We start from the raw sequence: 17,310 nt of genomic DNA, 5'->3' as shown, positions 1-17,310 counted from the left end.
CGCTCCAAGGACTCCAGTTGGCTAGCGTCTTACCACCACCGTCGCTTAATTAAGGTGTCACGCGCGCGCGCGCGCTCGCTTTTACGACGACTCACTTTTCCTACTCCTTCTTCTCCTCTTCCTCTACCTCTTCCATCCCCCCCCCCTCGACCCCCACCGCCTGATGGCTCGTTGACGCCCCCACCGGCTACGTTACTCGTCTTATTGTCACTGCTGGGCCGGAGATGCTTGCCAGCCGAGCGCGTCCGTCGGAATCCCGGAAGTTGGCCGTCATAATGGAATGGCGAGCATTGCCGTGGCTCGACGTGGATTTACGAGCGCGGGAGGTGATGCGAACGACGTTGGGGTCGTCGCGAGCGTCTGGGGCGGCGTCAAGGAAGTGACGCGAATTTCAATAAAGACACGGGTGCCCGGGGTGCGATAATTGCCGGTTCCTCCGCCGCTTTCAAATTAAATTTGAGCCTACGACGGCAACTGACGTTCCACGATGACTTTATTATTACCGACTTGGATTGGGCTATTGGAACGAGCCGACTTCGACCTCGAATCCCCCGTACATCAATTGGCAATTTTATCATCGTTTCTTTGGCTTCCCATCGCTCCTCGCGAACCATCTCTAAAGCCCAAAATTAACGTTCTACAATAATAACGGCTTCTTCATATATGCCTCTCTCTCTCTCTCTCTCTCTCTCTCTCTCTCTCTCCATCTCTATCTTCTCCATCCACCTCCTTCACTCTCTCCACCTTCACACCCCCCCCCATCCACCCACGCCAAGATCGCTTACAAATCGTTGCCCCCTGATTTACAGAAGGATAATAAAGGCGATATAGGATCGTATTAAATAACCCGGTAATTCATGACCCAGCGTGCGTGCATTAATTGCCCAGAGCCGTATAATGGAAATAATTTAGAGAGAAGCTCGAGGAATTTAAACAAGCCAGGACTATGTCCGCTCGCGGTATCAAATCCCTAACGCTGCCAGCTACCATTTCCACTTGATGCGCACTCCTAGCGATAGCGCGAACCCATATAAGCGATTAAAAATGCCAAGGCCAAGCCGGTATGTGGGAATCATCGGTCATGGGCCGATCGCAAGTCGTACGGGCGAGTCGTCCCATCCGCACCCGCCACTCATCCATCACGAGCTGCCCCGAGCGCATTGTGCGCTGCCCAAACTTTGAACGTCGAAGGAAAGGAGCCAATGTTTAGCCAAGGAGGTGTCCTTTGCCCACGGACTAGGTAAAATGACTTCTCCGTCTCCGAGCCCCGACACCTAGATACTCGGTGTGGCAAATCCAGCTCCGTCATCCACGGCTGCCGGTCCGAGACTTTTCAATCCCCCCGCTGCCGGTGAGAGGACCCATGAAGTTACGTCCACGCGACCCTCGGCCGTTCGCAACTGCGCCAAGATCGATGGGCCCGATTTTTCACGCTTCTACTGTCGCCTCTTTTACAACAATTTCCTTCTCCTTCCCCTTCTCCTCCCCCTCATCATCCCCCTCCCCCTCCCCCTCCTCCTCCTCCTCCTCCCCTCACCCAATATATATTCACCCATTCTCCGTCCCCGCTCGGAACACCATCGCTCAACGAGCTTTCCCAGGAGCGAACGAACGAAAACAAATAGCCGTAAGTCGACGGCGCTCTCATCCCGATTACACGAGCTTAGCTCCGAATCCTTTTACTCGGAACGGCGCGCCGCTCCTTCTCCACCATCACAATAACATCTCAATAACAACAACAAACTACGGTTTACATGGCTGCCTCGTGCCTCCGGCCCCGACCTCGCCATGACATCCCAAGCCGAGACTTAACGGGGAGCATAATCTACGCCACACCGAGAATGCCGGACCTCACGACCACCTCCGACGACGACCTAACTCAAACTTATCAACTTAATCGCCTCTGCATATCCCTTTGACAAGATGCAACTGAATCGCGCGATTTCATCCACGACAGAATCCAAGATCTAAGTCGTCCATGGTCGTGGAAAAATATGTATATTGATTGGCTCGCTCGGAATTTCGATGGAGTGACATCCGTCTTAGCCAATTCGTTAAAAGATTCTTTAATAAGCAATGATAATTTAAGAATGAACGATTATTTAGTAATTTCGTTACATCGACAGAGCAAAAACTTATTCAAACGCAACCATATTGTCAGACATAAAATCTTTAACCCAAAACGCCTCGCGAATCTCCATTTCACTGGACAATCGTGTAAGAGCAACGAATAACGTCTTTGCCTAGGCTATGGGGATGAATGTTTATGTGTGTGTGTGTGTGTGTGTGTGTGTGTGTGTGTGTGTGTGTGTGTGTGTGTGCGTATAAAAGTGTACGTGCAATACCTACTGACCGAACAAAACCTACCGACTAACCGATCGATCAACCGACCGACCGACCTACCTACCTACCTACCTACCTATGTATACTAATTTCATAAATCAATATCCTAGGAGAATAATTCACATATACGTTAATTGCCTCCTTCCACATCACATCATCATCTCGACTTTCCCGTTAAAGACAGTAGCTTACGCCCTGTTCTCAATATTTTGAGATTTTTGTTTCGACGACGCCCAAGAAGCCACAACACCCGGATTGATAAATCTATTGATAAATAGTAGAAGACAAACGAATAAAATTAACAATCCGACAATCATTTTTGGTCTACAATGCAGTTTAACGAAGCGCGATCCTCGTCACGTGGCCACCTCAAGTGACAATTTTTCATCAACGACGTCACCCATCCGACTCCTCCCCACCTCGGCTATAATTATTCCCTCAATAATTCCCTCGATACTTCCCGCGGACTGGACGCCTCTATAAGCGCGCAATTTGCGCGAAGATAATTCAGGCGCGTGCCAAATTAGCCAGTCAGTGGCTCAAGTACGATAAGCCAGAGCAAACCGTCCCCCGTGGAGATCCTGACTGCGTCGTGTGACTGAGACATTCGGAAATGCTCTCCGGCGGAAATCGAAGACTAATTTCTTAAGTGGCACGTTTGGCCCTCTTGCACACCCTCCCCATGGTGAAGGTGATAGTGTTGCATCGTTGGTGGTAGATGGTACGTGTTGCGGTGTTGGTAGTCGTGGTGGTGGTGGTGGTGGTGGTGGTGGTGGTGGTAGTCGTCGCGGTGGTGGTGGTGGTGGCGACAGCGGGGGCTGGGGGCTGCGCTCGCGCGATAACGAATTCCGTTTGGGAATCTGCAGCGGCTGGGGGAGGCGGGAGAGGTTTGTAATAGATGTCGCCTCGACGACGGGACATCTCCGGGTCGCGAGAACGAAGGTCGAGACGCAAGGACGCGGTAGAATGGCGCTCTTGGACGATGAGCGGAGATATATCCGCGATACGAGGAGAAGGAAATCTATCTCACGGGCCTAATGTGACGACGCCTATCGAATCTCGAATCTCGAATCTCGCGCCTTGGACGTTCTTAACAACGTCATGTGGCGCCCACGTGCCTGCCGCGGACCTTCGGTGGGTTAATCCCAGCGTGGAAATACCCCGGGCCCCGTTCAGCCTGCTCTCCTCGCCAAGCCCAACACGTCAACGACGCGGCGCTCGAGTCGCCGACTCCGAGGGTAAGTTGCCGACGACGCAGTGGATAAGGCAACGAGAAAGGGAGAGAGCTCGCACGGTTAATTGTACGGTCGGCGACGTTACCGACTACCGACGGCTTAAATAATTGCGCTGCCGGCCACGGGATGGCGCTAGTCGCGCACAATTCCAGCCAAACCCGCGTAGCCGTGATTTCACAGGACACCCGTGCGTCTCCTTGTTTATTTGGCAGAAGACCAAAGGAAGGAAGGATCGAATGTAGCGAACGACGGCTCTTCGCATTTCAAGATTAAATTCTGTCCTTTTGTGACATTCAACTTGGCGTGCGCGACTAGACACGCACACAAGAATATTTTAATAATATTAGTGGCGGACTTGGAGCTGATTAATATGCAAATAACAAAAAGGATAAACAAAAAGTGGCAGTGATTATTATCGCAAATAGTCGTAAAATTAAAGGGCGAAAGGTGAAAAGAAAGATGAAAGGATTTACTTAATGGCACAGTAAGCTGTTGGGGGAGGATCAAACGAATATGTGAAATCGACGACTAGATAACGAATCGGTGTGCTCGCGCCAATGTACTTGCAATAACGAGTGGAGTCCTCGTATTGAAAGCTCAGCGAATAAGCAGGGATGTCGTCCTTGTCGCGTGTAGCAAAAAAAAAAAAAATTTCGCGAAAGTAGCTTGGTATCGCCGATAATTGCCAATGGAGATTGCTATTCGACGACCGACGTTACGAAGGATATTGGGAACGAGTCGACGGTGAAATGTAACTTCATCGTAAGCAATAACCGGCCCGTCTTTGTCCCCCCCCCCTTCTGCGCCAAACTCTATCGTCCCATAACCCCTTCCAGTCGCTCGAAGTGGTCCGTGATTACGAGGAGGTCCGGCGCCAGCCAAAAGCGACGATGTTACGGAGGCATCGGTCGCGTGGGTCTAGCGCCACCGTGACCGAGACACGCCGAAGCCTCGGGTGCGAAAATCTTGACCCCCCCCCCCCCTCCCCCTCCTAATGCCTACGTAAGCACGCATCAAAAGATATTTTGTCAGAGACAGGAGTCGTCGTGGGCCCAGTCACCGTTGGACGAAAGCCACTCGTAGTGTCCCGAATTTTAAAGAAGCGCCCGTTTAATTGCGCTTGGGAACTGTGGGCCCGCGACGTGGGTCGCATTATCACCCCCCCCCCCCCCCTCTCCCTCTAATCCCCCCCTCTCTCTCACTCTATCTCTCTCTCTCTCTCTCTCTCCCTCCCGCACTCGACTGCCTGTCCATGAAGAATTCGATGCACATTCGAACGTGCCGGGCGCGACTCGGCCGGCCCTACGTGATAACCCTGCACAATCACGTGTGCTATGTTGACGCAATCGATTTGAGGATCGCGCAAGAAAGGAAGCTTATCCATTGCATTATCCATTATCAGCGATTCTCGGAACGATATGAATTTCGCGAATAATGCATATTGCAATGGCTCGGGGCTGCGGCAGATGCCGAGGATGAGAAGCTGTTGGAAAGACGCGTCGATGTCTCGATTTCGTTGGTCGTTCGATGTAAAATGGTCTGCCTGCCACGACATTTCCTTGACATAATAATCTTCGCGACCGGACCTCTTCACCGCCCCCATCGCTCCAATCAGAATTCCAATAGAATTACAATCAGGAAGAGACACATAGTGGGACACATACGTCTTTACGTCGTAAAGTGAAAGTGCACGATTTTGCCCGGAATAGCTTTCTTTTTCTACCTACAATCGGCCACCTCGTTACCTACAGCTCGCGCTTCATTAATGAAGTATAAATTATATTTCTTACAATACCGCGAGATAAAGGTATAGATAAATAAAAGTGATAAGGTGCTCTTTGCCATTGAGAGTCGAGGATTAATTAAGCAATTCATATTCACGGGGAGATTGTTTTATTAATTAAGATAATATGATCGTAGGCCGTATTTCACTTGCCAAGCGTAAAAATATCGGCGCTCGAGCAGAAACTCAGGAGTTCTGCACTTAACGGCCAGACAATCCGACATGAGGGAACAAGATTGCAGGAGGCGGGCGAGCGACTCGATCGGGCATCGCCAAGGGTATTTCGCAATCTCGTGGCGGTGACGGCGGAGTGGGGTGGGGCGTGCGGAGGAAGCCAGCCGCCGCGTAAGGTTAAGGACAGGATGTGCCGGAGTCGCGCTTCGGCGTCTCTTCCGGTGGAGGCGCGCGCGCACGGTTACCGGAAACGGCGCGTGGGCCCCTCGGAGTGGCGCCGTCGTCCCGGTCCTCCTTCTCTCCTTCCCTCACACCACCACCACCGCGGACTCTCCAACGTACGTAGAGACGAGTCGAGTTTTTCGCTTATAGGTAAACGTCGCTTATCTCGGTGTCCTGCACCCGGGGGAAGTTATTGACCTAGGGTTCCGGTGCCCCGGGTCCTTCATTAATCGGCCGCTTTCAAAAATTATTCTCGACGCTCTACTCCCTCTGTCCATACCTTTGCCCCCATCCCCCATCCCCCATCCCCCATCCCCCATCACCCATCCACCACTCCCTCCTTATTCTCCGCCGACCAATCAACCCAATGGCCCAACAGTCGACTTGGCGCGTTGGGTTTTTCGCTTGATATTGTCTTGAAAATGAATTGAATTTATTTGCCTGCTCGGAATAATAATGGCGGCGCGGCAGTAAAGCCAAGAGCGATAAATGAATTATTATTTTTAATTTGCGTTCGAACACGTAAAATATGATAAATCGTAATGTACGTTCTCTTGATTTTACTATGCGTGGCGAATTTCATACAAATGTCTCGCGTGTTAAGCCCGATCGTGCGGAATACTCTTCGCCCAATATACAATCTTTTATATTTTATTTAATTGTGCGTCGTATTTTATTGTGAGGTCGTGGGATTTTTTTCTATCTTTCTTTCCTTCCTTCATCCTTTCGTCGTGCTCATCTGTTTGTTTGTTTGTTTTTTTTTCTTTTCCACTCTATCTCACAATTTTTAGTACATCGCTCGTGTTGCCAATGGCATGAACGAGCATTCGAATGAATTTTACGCGACAATATTTTTAAAGGCTAAAGCAAATTAATTTTAGCCCACATGGCGCAATACTACCTCGTAATATTTATAAGATGCAGAATTGTTTTTGAAAGCCAGTGTCTTATGAAGCTTACCGTAGGATACTCGATGATATCGGTTACGGACCGGAAGTGTACAACCGCGGAACATAGATGTATTGTATGTATGCGTATTCATTCAAATGCACACGGGGTTACAACGCTGATGAACATCCTATACTATCCTTTCCCGCCCCCTCCCCCTATCATTCTATCTCTGTCATTATCTCTCTTTCTCTCTCTCTCTCTCTCTCTCTCTCTCTCTCTCTCTCTCTCTCTGTCTGTCTCTCGTATTTCAGTATAGTAAATGTTAATCCGACGAATTTCGATAAAAAATAAAAGTTGTTTATTCCATTGCATAAACATATTGTCAATTAGCCGCTGTTTTGTTCGTTCGTTTATCCTTCATTCGTTAGTTAGTCGCTTGTTTGCGCGACTTATTTCTGACGTAATTGAAAATTTGAAAGCACAGGAGATAAAGCGCATAGTGCGTAGTCGTATGGGAGTAAATTATTTGAAAAAATAAACGACGCTTTTTCCAGAATCAGTCAAAGCGCTTGTCAATCACTTTAATTTACAGATACAATTGATTACACCGATTACGAGCAACGAACGACTAACTCGAACTATTGCAACAAAGGACAATTAAAATCCGTTCAAACGATATATTTTACGCGGCTAATATTCCAAAATTTATTTTTCTTTTCATTTATCAAAAGAATGAAAAATTATCCAATACGTGGTATCTAAAATAATCATGAAATTTTCTTGGAAATACATCAACGACATTTTCCTGCAACCTGAGATTGCAACTTATGCGCGCACACGGAGCACGTCAATTTTTTCCAGCTGGTCTTCGTTGTCCATTAGACAGGTAACCCAGACGAAAGATAAAGATAGACATAAATGAGGCACGAGGGTTTAGAGAGAGATTGAGAGAGAGATTGAGAGAGAGAGAGAGAGAGAGAGAGAGAGAGAGAGTGAATTGTGAAACAGCGGTATGAGAATTTAGAAAATTTTTTAAACTAAAGTCATCGTATTTTGGCAATGTAGTAGACCTTTGAAAATTGCCGCCACTTGAACCGCCACATTGCCGAGCAAACACACCGAGCCACACAATGTGTAGACAAAACTTAATCCCCCTCAATTGCTGCTTTTAACGGCCGGAACTTCCGCCAAGGGACACGCTCCTGGCTTTTCAATTCTTCACGGCCGCTCGCGACCCGTAAAGATTGGCGATTTCGCGCTTCCTCGCGATGAGAACGACATCCGTCCAAATTCGAAAATCCCGCTCTACGGTAGAACGGAGACAAATTGTCTAGACACACGTGTGCATAGTCGAGTAAATCAAGGACTCGTCGCTTCGTAAAAAAAAAAAAAAAAAAAAAAAATTGAGTTTCGGCTAAATTTAGCTGTGGCGAAGCCAAGTGGAAAGTGAGTAGACGCGGTGAATTCGGTGTTTTAAATTTAGGATTTTTCTCCTACTGTGTTTACGTAATCGATGATACAATCAACTTATCAAAATTTACTTTATTTTTTGCGAATAATCCATTATTTTGGTTTTAATTGATTGTTTCGACTGAACACCGAATGTATTCTGTTCTACCGAGATCGCTTAATAAGTTTCTTTTTTTTCTTTTCCTTTTCAATTTTATTACACTTGTCATACATGATCCCAATACAATGATAAAATACTTTGCCGACGATATAATTATATATATATATATATATATGTGTAAACACACGTTTTTAGAAGATTGGATCTTGATAACAATTGTGTAAACTTTTCGCTAAGACAGGGTGGAGTCATCCTCATCACCGTTCTTCTCGCCTAAAAATCCCGCATTTTCACGGAGAAAGTTCCTTTTGGGGATGAAAAGTGATGCTGTCGTCTAACTCGATGGCATAAAGCGGACGAGCTACGTTGAATTTAATAGAAGAGTTGCTCTTGATCCTGGGTCCTTACCATATCTCGACTGCCTCCACTCGTCGTTCCTCCAACTAACTCCGGCACATGGAATAATTATATGAGATTCGTGCACGCGCGCCCCTTCGGGGACAGGAAGTATCAAGACGTATCTTGCGAGGGGGTTCCGAGCACGACGGTCGTCACCCGTCATTGCCGGTCATCGCCGGTCGTAACCGCTGCCCCGGGCGTACGTGAGTCGCCTTTCTATAGGCTCGCAGAGCAGCCTCGCCTTCTCTTTTAGGCGGATCTTATGGCGCAAAAGGTGCCCTACTGCGTGTGACGGTGTTGCGTGGTCGGTCATACCTTGTCGTAAGGTCGATCGGTGAAAATCGCCGAGGGCCGATGATACGTGAGCACGGAGGAGGCCTCGACTGTCTCGGTTTTCGTGGGCGGTCAATTAAATTACGTTACTAAGACGAGCCCCGGAGATAAGAATTTAATTGATCCCAAGAGCATTTCATTGGCGGAGGCTGGACCAGCAGCTGATTCGTAAAATCAAAGTGATTTTATGAGGCTCCCGATAACATTAATTTATTGCGTATATGTTCCTCTCTTCCGACGATTCAGTTCGCCCCTCGGCCTACCGTCGTTGCAAGTGAATTTTTTTATTACGTATTAGCAACTGTAACGTCAGCTTGCTCGGTGGCAATTACGCGAAGGTCGGGGAATTGATTAAATTAGAATTAACTCGATGTTTTGGTAATTGAATGGGCGAAATTGGCCGAATATCACGTCGAGATGTCCCACCCCCCTCTCTTTTTCCGTAGACTGATACTTTGTTGCGAATTAGCGCCAAAACGTCTAACGAAATTAATTCGAAATTTCAACATCACACACTATTATAATGTTTACCGTATAAGGACACTGGTGATCGTTTCCGATTATTAATAACAACAACAACAACAACAACAACAACAACAATAACAAGAGCAGTAGTAGCAGCAGCGCAAGACGAACTTAGCATGAGATTCGGCGATATTGCCATGAAATTTCTTCAACTCATAATTGTGCTGCAATTCGAGCAATGCCTCGACCTGCGTACGAGATCGAGAATTTCCATTACCAAAGTAATCTTATATAAAATCTTATTTCTTCGGCTAATGAACGTACGTGACTCGACTCGCACAAGTCCCATTCGAGCGTCTCCGACTGTACTCCAGCTAATGGTAAACCATAAAGTGGATCGTCCTATTGTTTGGCAAGTGGTGAATTGCTAATAAATACGACGACTGCCTTGTTAAAGCATAAGGGCGTCCTTATTTAATTAGAGATGCGACAATTGAGCGAAGCAAGCAAGCCACGGAGAATGAGATTGGAGTGCAACGGCCATAAGATTCTGCATAGACGACTTTCATTTTGTTTGCGTGGCAAACAACAGCGAGTCAGACCGAGCAGGGAGGCCGCGGTCCGTGGGACGTTAACCGAGCGAAACTAATATCCCATCCTGGGGGCTGGATGGATGGACACTTGGCCGAGCAACCGGCAACCAAAGTCCATCGTCCGGCCCACGGTAATAAGCGCGAAACCATATCGCCAAGTTTGTGCGCCGAGGCCCCCCAAGTGCAAGACCCATACAATGAGGGTCCCGCACAAAGGCACGCGAGAAAACTCCACTCTGGCCCACGGAATCGCGTGTGTGCCTACCTAAGATGGACCACGACATCCGTTTCCTCGAGCGCTCCTCCTCCCCACCCCCTTCCCCACCCCCTTCTTCACCAATCAATATCTCTGGAGCACTGGGACCGATCGGAAACGGCGCTCCAGGGAATTTGTCGGCCAGGAATCGCTCGTCTCCCAAGTCCTGCCAGCTAACCAAACATAGTTCGGCTCTTTGCAATCCGTGCCAGTCGCTTCCCCTTCCATTCCCCCCGATCCACCACCGAATCGGCGGCATCAACCACGGCCACCTGTCATCCTTCTCTCTTTCTTCTCCCCGTGGCCGGCACGCGCATCTCTGCCCTCTTTCTCTCGTTCTCTCGGTGGAGTAATAGTACTCCACGCGTAGTAGTAGTTATCAGCAGCAGCAGCAACAGCAGCAACAGCAACAGCAACAGCAATAGCAACAGCAACAGCAACAGCTCTCTCGGGTTGGGAAATAGCTGACTCGATAATAAGCGGCCGAGAGTGTGCGTCAAGTTGGTGGGAGTGACGCGTGCGCAAGCTTTCTTTTTAAAAGGGCCGATGCCCGGAGACTGAGAGCACGAAACTCGGGGGCGGATCGTCCCTTTTTCTTTCTCATTTAAGGAGCCGCGCAGGGGAGGACCAAACCGATGGTTATTGGGTCATTCCTCATCATCCCACGGCCTGGGCTTTTCTCTCGACTCGCTTCGTCCGTGGGATTAGCCGAACGCCCCAGGGATACTAATATGCTTGATTAACATACGAGTAATGTAATTGCTTATTTATGGACCTTTGTATTAGAATTATGTTGTCTCGCTCGAGTAAGGAGTTGGTCCCGATAGGAAGAAGAAAAGTCGAACGGAAAAGAAGGCGGACCATTAATACTGCCGAATGGCCTTTTCTTACTTACGATCTACCGTCATTCTCCCTCCCCATCCCTGCCCCTCCTCCCAACCCCCTTGCCCATCAAGCTGCAATCCTTAATGTCTTGGAAACTACGTAGAAATGATCCTCTCGGCTTTTTTACTTTATCATGGCACGGGAACCTGTGTGCGCGCTCGGCTCGCACGGGGTTGTCGCGCAATGTCCATAATCGCTCGAAGGGAGTGAAGTTGGGGACTGGCGGTTGTAGCGGAGATTTTTGCGGTAAATTCGACAAAAACCGAGCTGCAAAAGTTGTGCTGTCGCCTTTAACGTTTCTCGGACGGTGCTGTGCCATCCCATTGGGATAAAATCGTCGGCGGCTGATGAAAGCTGCCTGAAACTTTATATTTCCGCAGCTCGTTGAAACGCGCTTCCAATAAGCTCAAAGAGACGAGCGAATTTCCGAGTTGAGATAAATTCGTTGGACTCGCGTCTCGAATGTGCGTTACGACACTAATAATAATGCGAGAATGTTAGCGATAAGCCGGGATAGGCTCGGGAATAGCGGAGAAAGAAAAGGAACGACGCGGACGAGGAGAAGGATAACGAGGACGAGGACGGCGATGAAGAGGTAAGAGAGAAAAAACGAACGACGTGCTACAACAAGCTGAAAACGGCTAGGACTCGACTAGTCGCGCGCGGTCGGTAAGTAGGAAATCGCACAGTCGGCACGCACGCATACGTTGCTTAAGAGCAGCTGTCGGCGAAGCTCTTGAAGGGACACGTGCGAACCGCACGAGCAAAACAAAGATAAAAGTATGCCAGCCGGGAACGCCTGCCGCAACGACTATTTCTACCCAGCGCCCACTTTGCTGGCCGACTTTTTTTTTTTTACGCCGAGCACTGGGTAATATCCGGGAATGGGCGGAGGATGCATTTTCAGCGACGGTTGCGGGGGCTGCGGCGGCGGCACTACGTGACGAATAATCCCATCTCGTCGTCGGACTTATTACGGGACTCCGTCGAGGCGACGCTGAGAAAGATCATCGTTTCGGGTTGTATATGTTGGGATTGGTCGATCGAGTGCCGAAGTTGGGAGGACCATTGTTGGGAACCGTACGTTGGTCCGGCGATGTGCAGCGACCCTGACCTTCCCTTAAATTCGCACCTCACGATCAAACGCGTTAAAAACGTTACGAGACAGCGCTACTTTAATCGAAAGAGCAAAGAGCTCAAAGTTGACTGACGACTGACGACTTTATATTTAAAAAGTCTGGCCGCTAAGCCAATCAAATCGTCAAAATTCTCACCAACTTTTCCACGTTTCACCTGGCTTATCCATTCGTCATTATCGTCATTATCATTATCATCATCTCGACGTAATAGCACTAATTCTCCTCTACTTATTAATCATATTGTTACGAGAGTGATACCACGATCATCGACACTCGGCCGAACTTGGTGAATTTTGAAAATTATTTTTCACATTAGTTTTATTAAGTGACCGTCGATCCCATTCGTTCCATCCAGCCCAGCGATCGCCCATGCTTCAAAGTAATTTCGGCCATTTGATCGATTTGATTAACTGACTCGATAACTAACAATGCGCACTGAGGAACCAAGGCATCACGGCACAAATGTACCAAGCCACCAATACGACATTATCCGGCTGAAATAAATATTTATTATTCCCTCGGGGGTTGACATCGTATATTCCCATATTGCCGCAACTGACAACAATTGGCCAGTCGCTAAGCCTTATTTGTCACTCCCCCTTGTTTATCGGCTTAGCACGATCGAGAAGAGCCTCGATCTCGTTAGGATGGCCCGACTTCTCAACAAATAGCGTCACTTCGAGTCGACGTTGTTCAGTCGAAACGACGCACTCGACAACACACGACTTTTAAAAATTCGATTCTACGTCACTTGGCGGCCGGCCGGCAACATACGATCGGCAATAATCGCAATAACATAGAAACCCGATGCCCGTATCGTCGGCTCGGTTATCTTATGGTAATAGACGATCTCAGGAGACTCCTGAACACAACGTAAGAGCGGCTAAAGAGGAAGTTTCGGAAGGAAGGACCGCGGCGGGTCATTCATAGCTCCTCCTCTCTGCCCTCCCAGTCAGTCGCAATTTTAATGACGACAACGTTTTGCCCGTCCGGCCAAAAAGCGAGAACATAGCTCAGGGCGCGCGAACGAGAATCCGTGACAGCGCCGCAGGCGGTCCGTGGGTTATGGCAACGAAGGCAGCAGCAACAGTAAGAGCAATAGCAACAGTAACAGTAACAGTAATAGCAGCAGCAGCAGCAGCAGCAGCAGCAGCAGCAGTAGCAGCAGGAAGTGGTAGGGAAGGGGAGGAGGAGGATGAGGATGAAGATGAGGATGAGGATGAGGATGAGGAAGAGGAAAGAGGAGTAGGAAGAGGAGTAGAAGGAGGAGAAGGAGGTAGCAGCGGACATTGGGTCGGGGGTCGAGGGAAGGTGGGAAGACAGGTCGGGACGGTACGGTGGTGGGGGAGGGAGGGGACGAGCGAGCGAGCGTGCGAGCGTGCAAGTAAGCGAGGGCGAGGGCGAGGGCGAGGTGGGGCAGGGTAGGATTGGGATGAGGGAAGGGGGAGAAAGAGAGAGAGAGAGAGAGAGAGAGAGAGAGAAAGAGAGGAGAGATTTGTGAAGGAGGCGGACGCCTGGTCGGCGGCGGCGCCGGTCGCGCCAGTCGCGCTCCGGCCACGGCGCAGCGAGTCTCGGTGCTTGTACATTTGTTGCCGTTGGAAGCACACGGGATGCCGCCGGCCACGAACGAGTAGCGGCTCACGAGATCGAGTGTGTTATTGAGTCGAGAGAGAAAGAGAGAAAGATATATATATATATATATAATAGATATAGGGAGAGTAAGAGATAGAAATAGAGATATAGAAATAGAGAGTGAAAAAGAGTGAGAGAGAGAGAGAGAGAGAGAGAGAGAGTGAGAGAGAGGGGGAAGGGAGAGCAAAAGCGAAAGCGAGCCAGAGGTCATGATGGGGGTACTGCGCTGGAGGCATGACCTTAGGTCGGAGGCTGGACAACAGCAGCAGCAGCAGCAACAACAACAACAACAACAGCAACAGCAGCGGGCCGGCAATGCCGAGAGGAGCTCGCACAATCACACGCTGCCGAAGCTCCTGTCGCAGGTGAGAGCGGCGAGGGCATCGTGCCCGCAGGGCCCGGAGACCCTCGGCTCGCACGTGCGCGCGGCGACTTCACCTGGCAAGCGACTTTCAAAGAGCGACAACGAATGCCGGTCCTTCGTTCTTAGTTACGTGCGGGCTCGCGACAAGTGGGTGAGCTGTGTGAGGTGTTGCGTGGCGGGTACGCGCTGGAGAAACGGCCGTCCTTGTCGCGAAGGTAGGCGCGGCTCCGATGCCGGTGCCAGGTCGGCCGCGTGCGTCGGCATTGGGCCCGCGGAGCGTCGCCGACGCAAAAACTCGTTGCTACGAACAACGTAACAAAGGAATAAAAGCCACTTTGACTCTAACTGCATTTACAGTTAGATGCTGGACGTGGAGTGGTTACCGAGGAGATTTATCTATCTTTATCGAATTGCGATTTATTCGTGAATTTAAATGACGGTGTCTCCGGCCGGCGAGGCGGTCGCATCGTTTAGACGAGAGGTGAATTAGCCCAGATTACGGCCAACACACTCGTCTAACTATGCAGTCAATCAAACTTTCCTTTTACATCTGACAATAAGGTCGCTCCTCCTCACAGTCCTTCTCTCCCCCCCCCCCCCCGCCCCCCGCCCCGGCCACGCTAGCGCATCTCTTATTTTTGCCCCCGATCGTGCCATTACACATAGATCCGGATTACGGGCCGAGAGAAGCGTACTTTATGAGGACTTTCCGCGGCTAAGTGAATTAGATTTCTTCACCCATCATCAATATACACACGCGCGCACACACACATCCTCTCTCTCCCTCTCTGGTGAGCTCTGCGCGAGAGTACGTGCGTGTCCTACCCCACCAACCTCGTCCCACCAGCCGCGCGCACATACACTCGCGCGTAACCACCAGTCGATCCCGCCAGTGCGCAACCGGTGCTCATAAAGAGGCCGCTTTCCCTAATGAGCATCGCCACGCCGGTCACGGAATACAAAAGTCCCTCCTCTCCCGTTTTTTTCTTGGCGTGGGACACCACGGAACCTTTATTCGGTCGCGACGTACATGGCCGAGAAGGTCGGAAAAAGTGCTCGCGCTTTTCCCGCGGCCGATTCTTATCTCTCGAGCGTTACACGATGCTCAGGCGAAGGCGACTTGCCCTGTCGTCATTGTGCCGGTAGGAGGGTCGGTGAGAGAGTGAGCGAGAGTGCGTTCGTTACGTAAAGATTGCCGCGTCGCGTAGATGGGTATGATCGTGGGGGAGGGTAAGATCGAGCGTCGATGGGCGATACATAATAATTTGCCGGTGTCCGTGCGTCGCTCGTAAGGTCGCACGGACTCGGCCATAATTACGCCGAGATCGCCGCCCGATCTTACATAAATTAACGGGTGGGGAAAAGCCGCGCGCGTACGCACTCAAGCACCCAACAATGGGAAGGTTTTCGAGGGCCCCGAGCGAAGCCTGAGAATGAAAAAAAAAAAAAAAAGAAGAAGAAGAAGAAGAGAAAAAAACGCACACCGTGCCTGTCCACGGCATTTGATCGATACGCCGATCAAAACGGAGAGGCGCGAGAGAGTTTGTCGATGCATTTTGCTCGTGCGCACGCCCATTATGCTAATGTGCCATCTTTCTCTCACCTTTCCCGTGTGCGCGCTATATTCTGTAACGGTCGACGGCCTCCGAATTCCCGGGGCCACAGGGGTGTGTAGATCCGCGACGATCCGATTATGCAATCACGCTTCGTGATGCCGATCTCTGTTATTAGCGTTAGGACGAGGTGTACACACGACGCGAAGTAGGCGAGTAAGGTCGGTGGGTCGTGGATAGGGGGTCGTGGGTGGTGGTAAGGGTAAGGTAAGGGCAGCGAGTCCCGGTACTTAATCAAACGATAGGTGATCGATGAATACCCTACCGGCGCGAGTACATAACGCTATCGTAGGTGATGTTGCGCTCGATCGAACGAAGAGCCGAGGATCTTCGTAAATGCTTGCCGAGCATCTCGGCTCCTTGGCGATCGATTGGTGGAAAGCCGCGACGTTGGCAGCAGTGACGACGATTCAGCCGACGAGTTATCGGGCGATGCGCTTAAGTGAGAAGCCTTGTGCCGTTAATACGTGCGTGTCCCGTAGATTGTGCCTGGGCAACGGGCAGCACGAGGGTCTTATTAGAGTATTATATTTGCATGGAGAAAAATGAAGAAAAAAAAAAAAGAAAAAAAAAGAAGGATGGAACGAACGAAGAAAAAACAAAAAGGAGAAGAAGCATAAAGGGGGAACGGGGTTGCAGGATAAAAATAAAATTACAAAATATTTAAAAAATAAAAAGAAGCATATAAGGAGATAGGGACGACGCCATTAAACGAGCCAACTCTCGATCGAACCAACTTGGAAATCCCATTGTCCGAGAAATGTTTTTTAAATGTGCGCTTGTCGCGCGTGACTCATCTTTCGCGACAAAGCACATTTTCAGATTGGATCAAACGAAGCCAGCTGCTCTTCTTCAAATAAGGCGACGATTATCACCACGGCGCTCGCTTAGAGCCTATCGTGCCTCTCCCCCTCTCGATCCCCCTACCCGTCAATCTCCACCACCGCCACCACCACCCCCACCACCTCCTCCTCCTCCTCCTCCTCCTCCTCCTCCTTAGCCTCCTCGTCATCCTCCCGCTCGCGGCCCTCGCCCCTTTCTCTCTCACTTTCCGTCTCTCTCTCTCTCTCTCTCTCTCTCTCTCTCTCTGAGGAAAGTGCGGCCGAGATTTCGATGGCCCTTATCGAGGTTATTTAGACGCGTCGAGTGGGCGATTTTGGATTTACGAGCGTTCGCGCGCTTAACAGTCGTTTTTTTTTCATTTTTATTCTTTGAAAATTTTATTACCAACACCCGAGAAACCGCTTCTTGTTTTTTTTCTCATTCTTTCTCTCTTGCTGGTTTTTTTTTTGTTTTTTTTGTTTTGTCATTATATTTTACCTTGAAATTTTGTCGCTTCGCTTGCAATATTGTTGACAAATCGGCATATAATGTTTGGGTGAGGATGGATGGGGCGGGGGGGGGGGGGTTGCA

At 49.6% G+C, this 17,310-nt stretch overlaps 1 protein-coding gene across 4 annotated transcripts in view; it reads left to right on the top strand.

The window, feature by feature from the left end:
• Positions 1-17,310, top strand: part of LOC105367479 (rap1 GTPase-activating protein 1) — a 184,958-nt gene that overhangs the window by 102,044 nt on the left and 65,604 nt on the right. For 2 of the 4 annotated variants that reach the window (XM_011506204.1, XM_011506202.1), the window contains exon 1: positions 14,079-14,285. The exons of the other annotated variants lie outside the window; for them this stretch is intronic. In XM_011506204.1, coding sequence (XP_011504506.1) covers positions 14,130-14,285 — 156 coding nt within the window. In that variant the 5' untranslated portion in view covers positions 14,079-14,129. Of the gene's footprint in view, positions 1-14,078; positions 14,286-17,310 lie in introns of those variants that run through there. 4 annotated transcript variants of the gene reach the window in all.

The sequence above is a fragment of the Ceratosolen solmsi genome, unplaced genomic scaffold (assembly GCF_000503995.2).
Source record: "Ceratosolen solmsi marchali unplaced genomic scaffold, CerSol_1.0 scaffold7, whole genome shotgun sequence".
NCBI classification, from domain to species: Eukaryota; Metazoa; Arthropoda; class Insecta; order Hymenoptera; family Agaonidae; genus Ceratosolen; species Ceratosolen solmsi.
The sequence above is the reverse complement of the archived record's forward strand: the minus strand, read 5'-3'. Positions and strand labels throughout refer to the sequence as shown.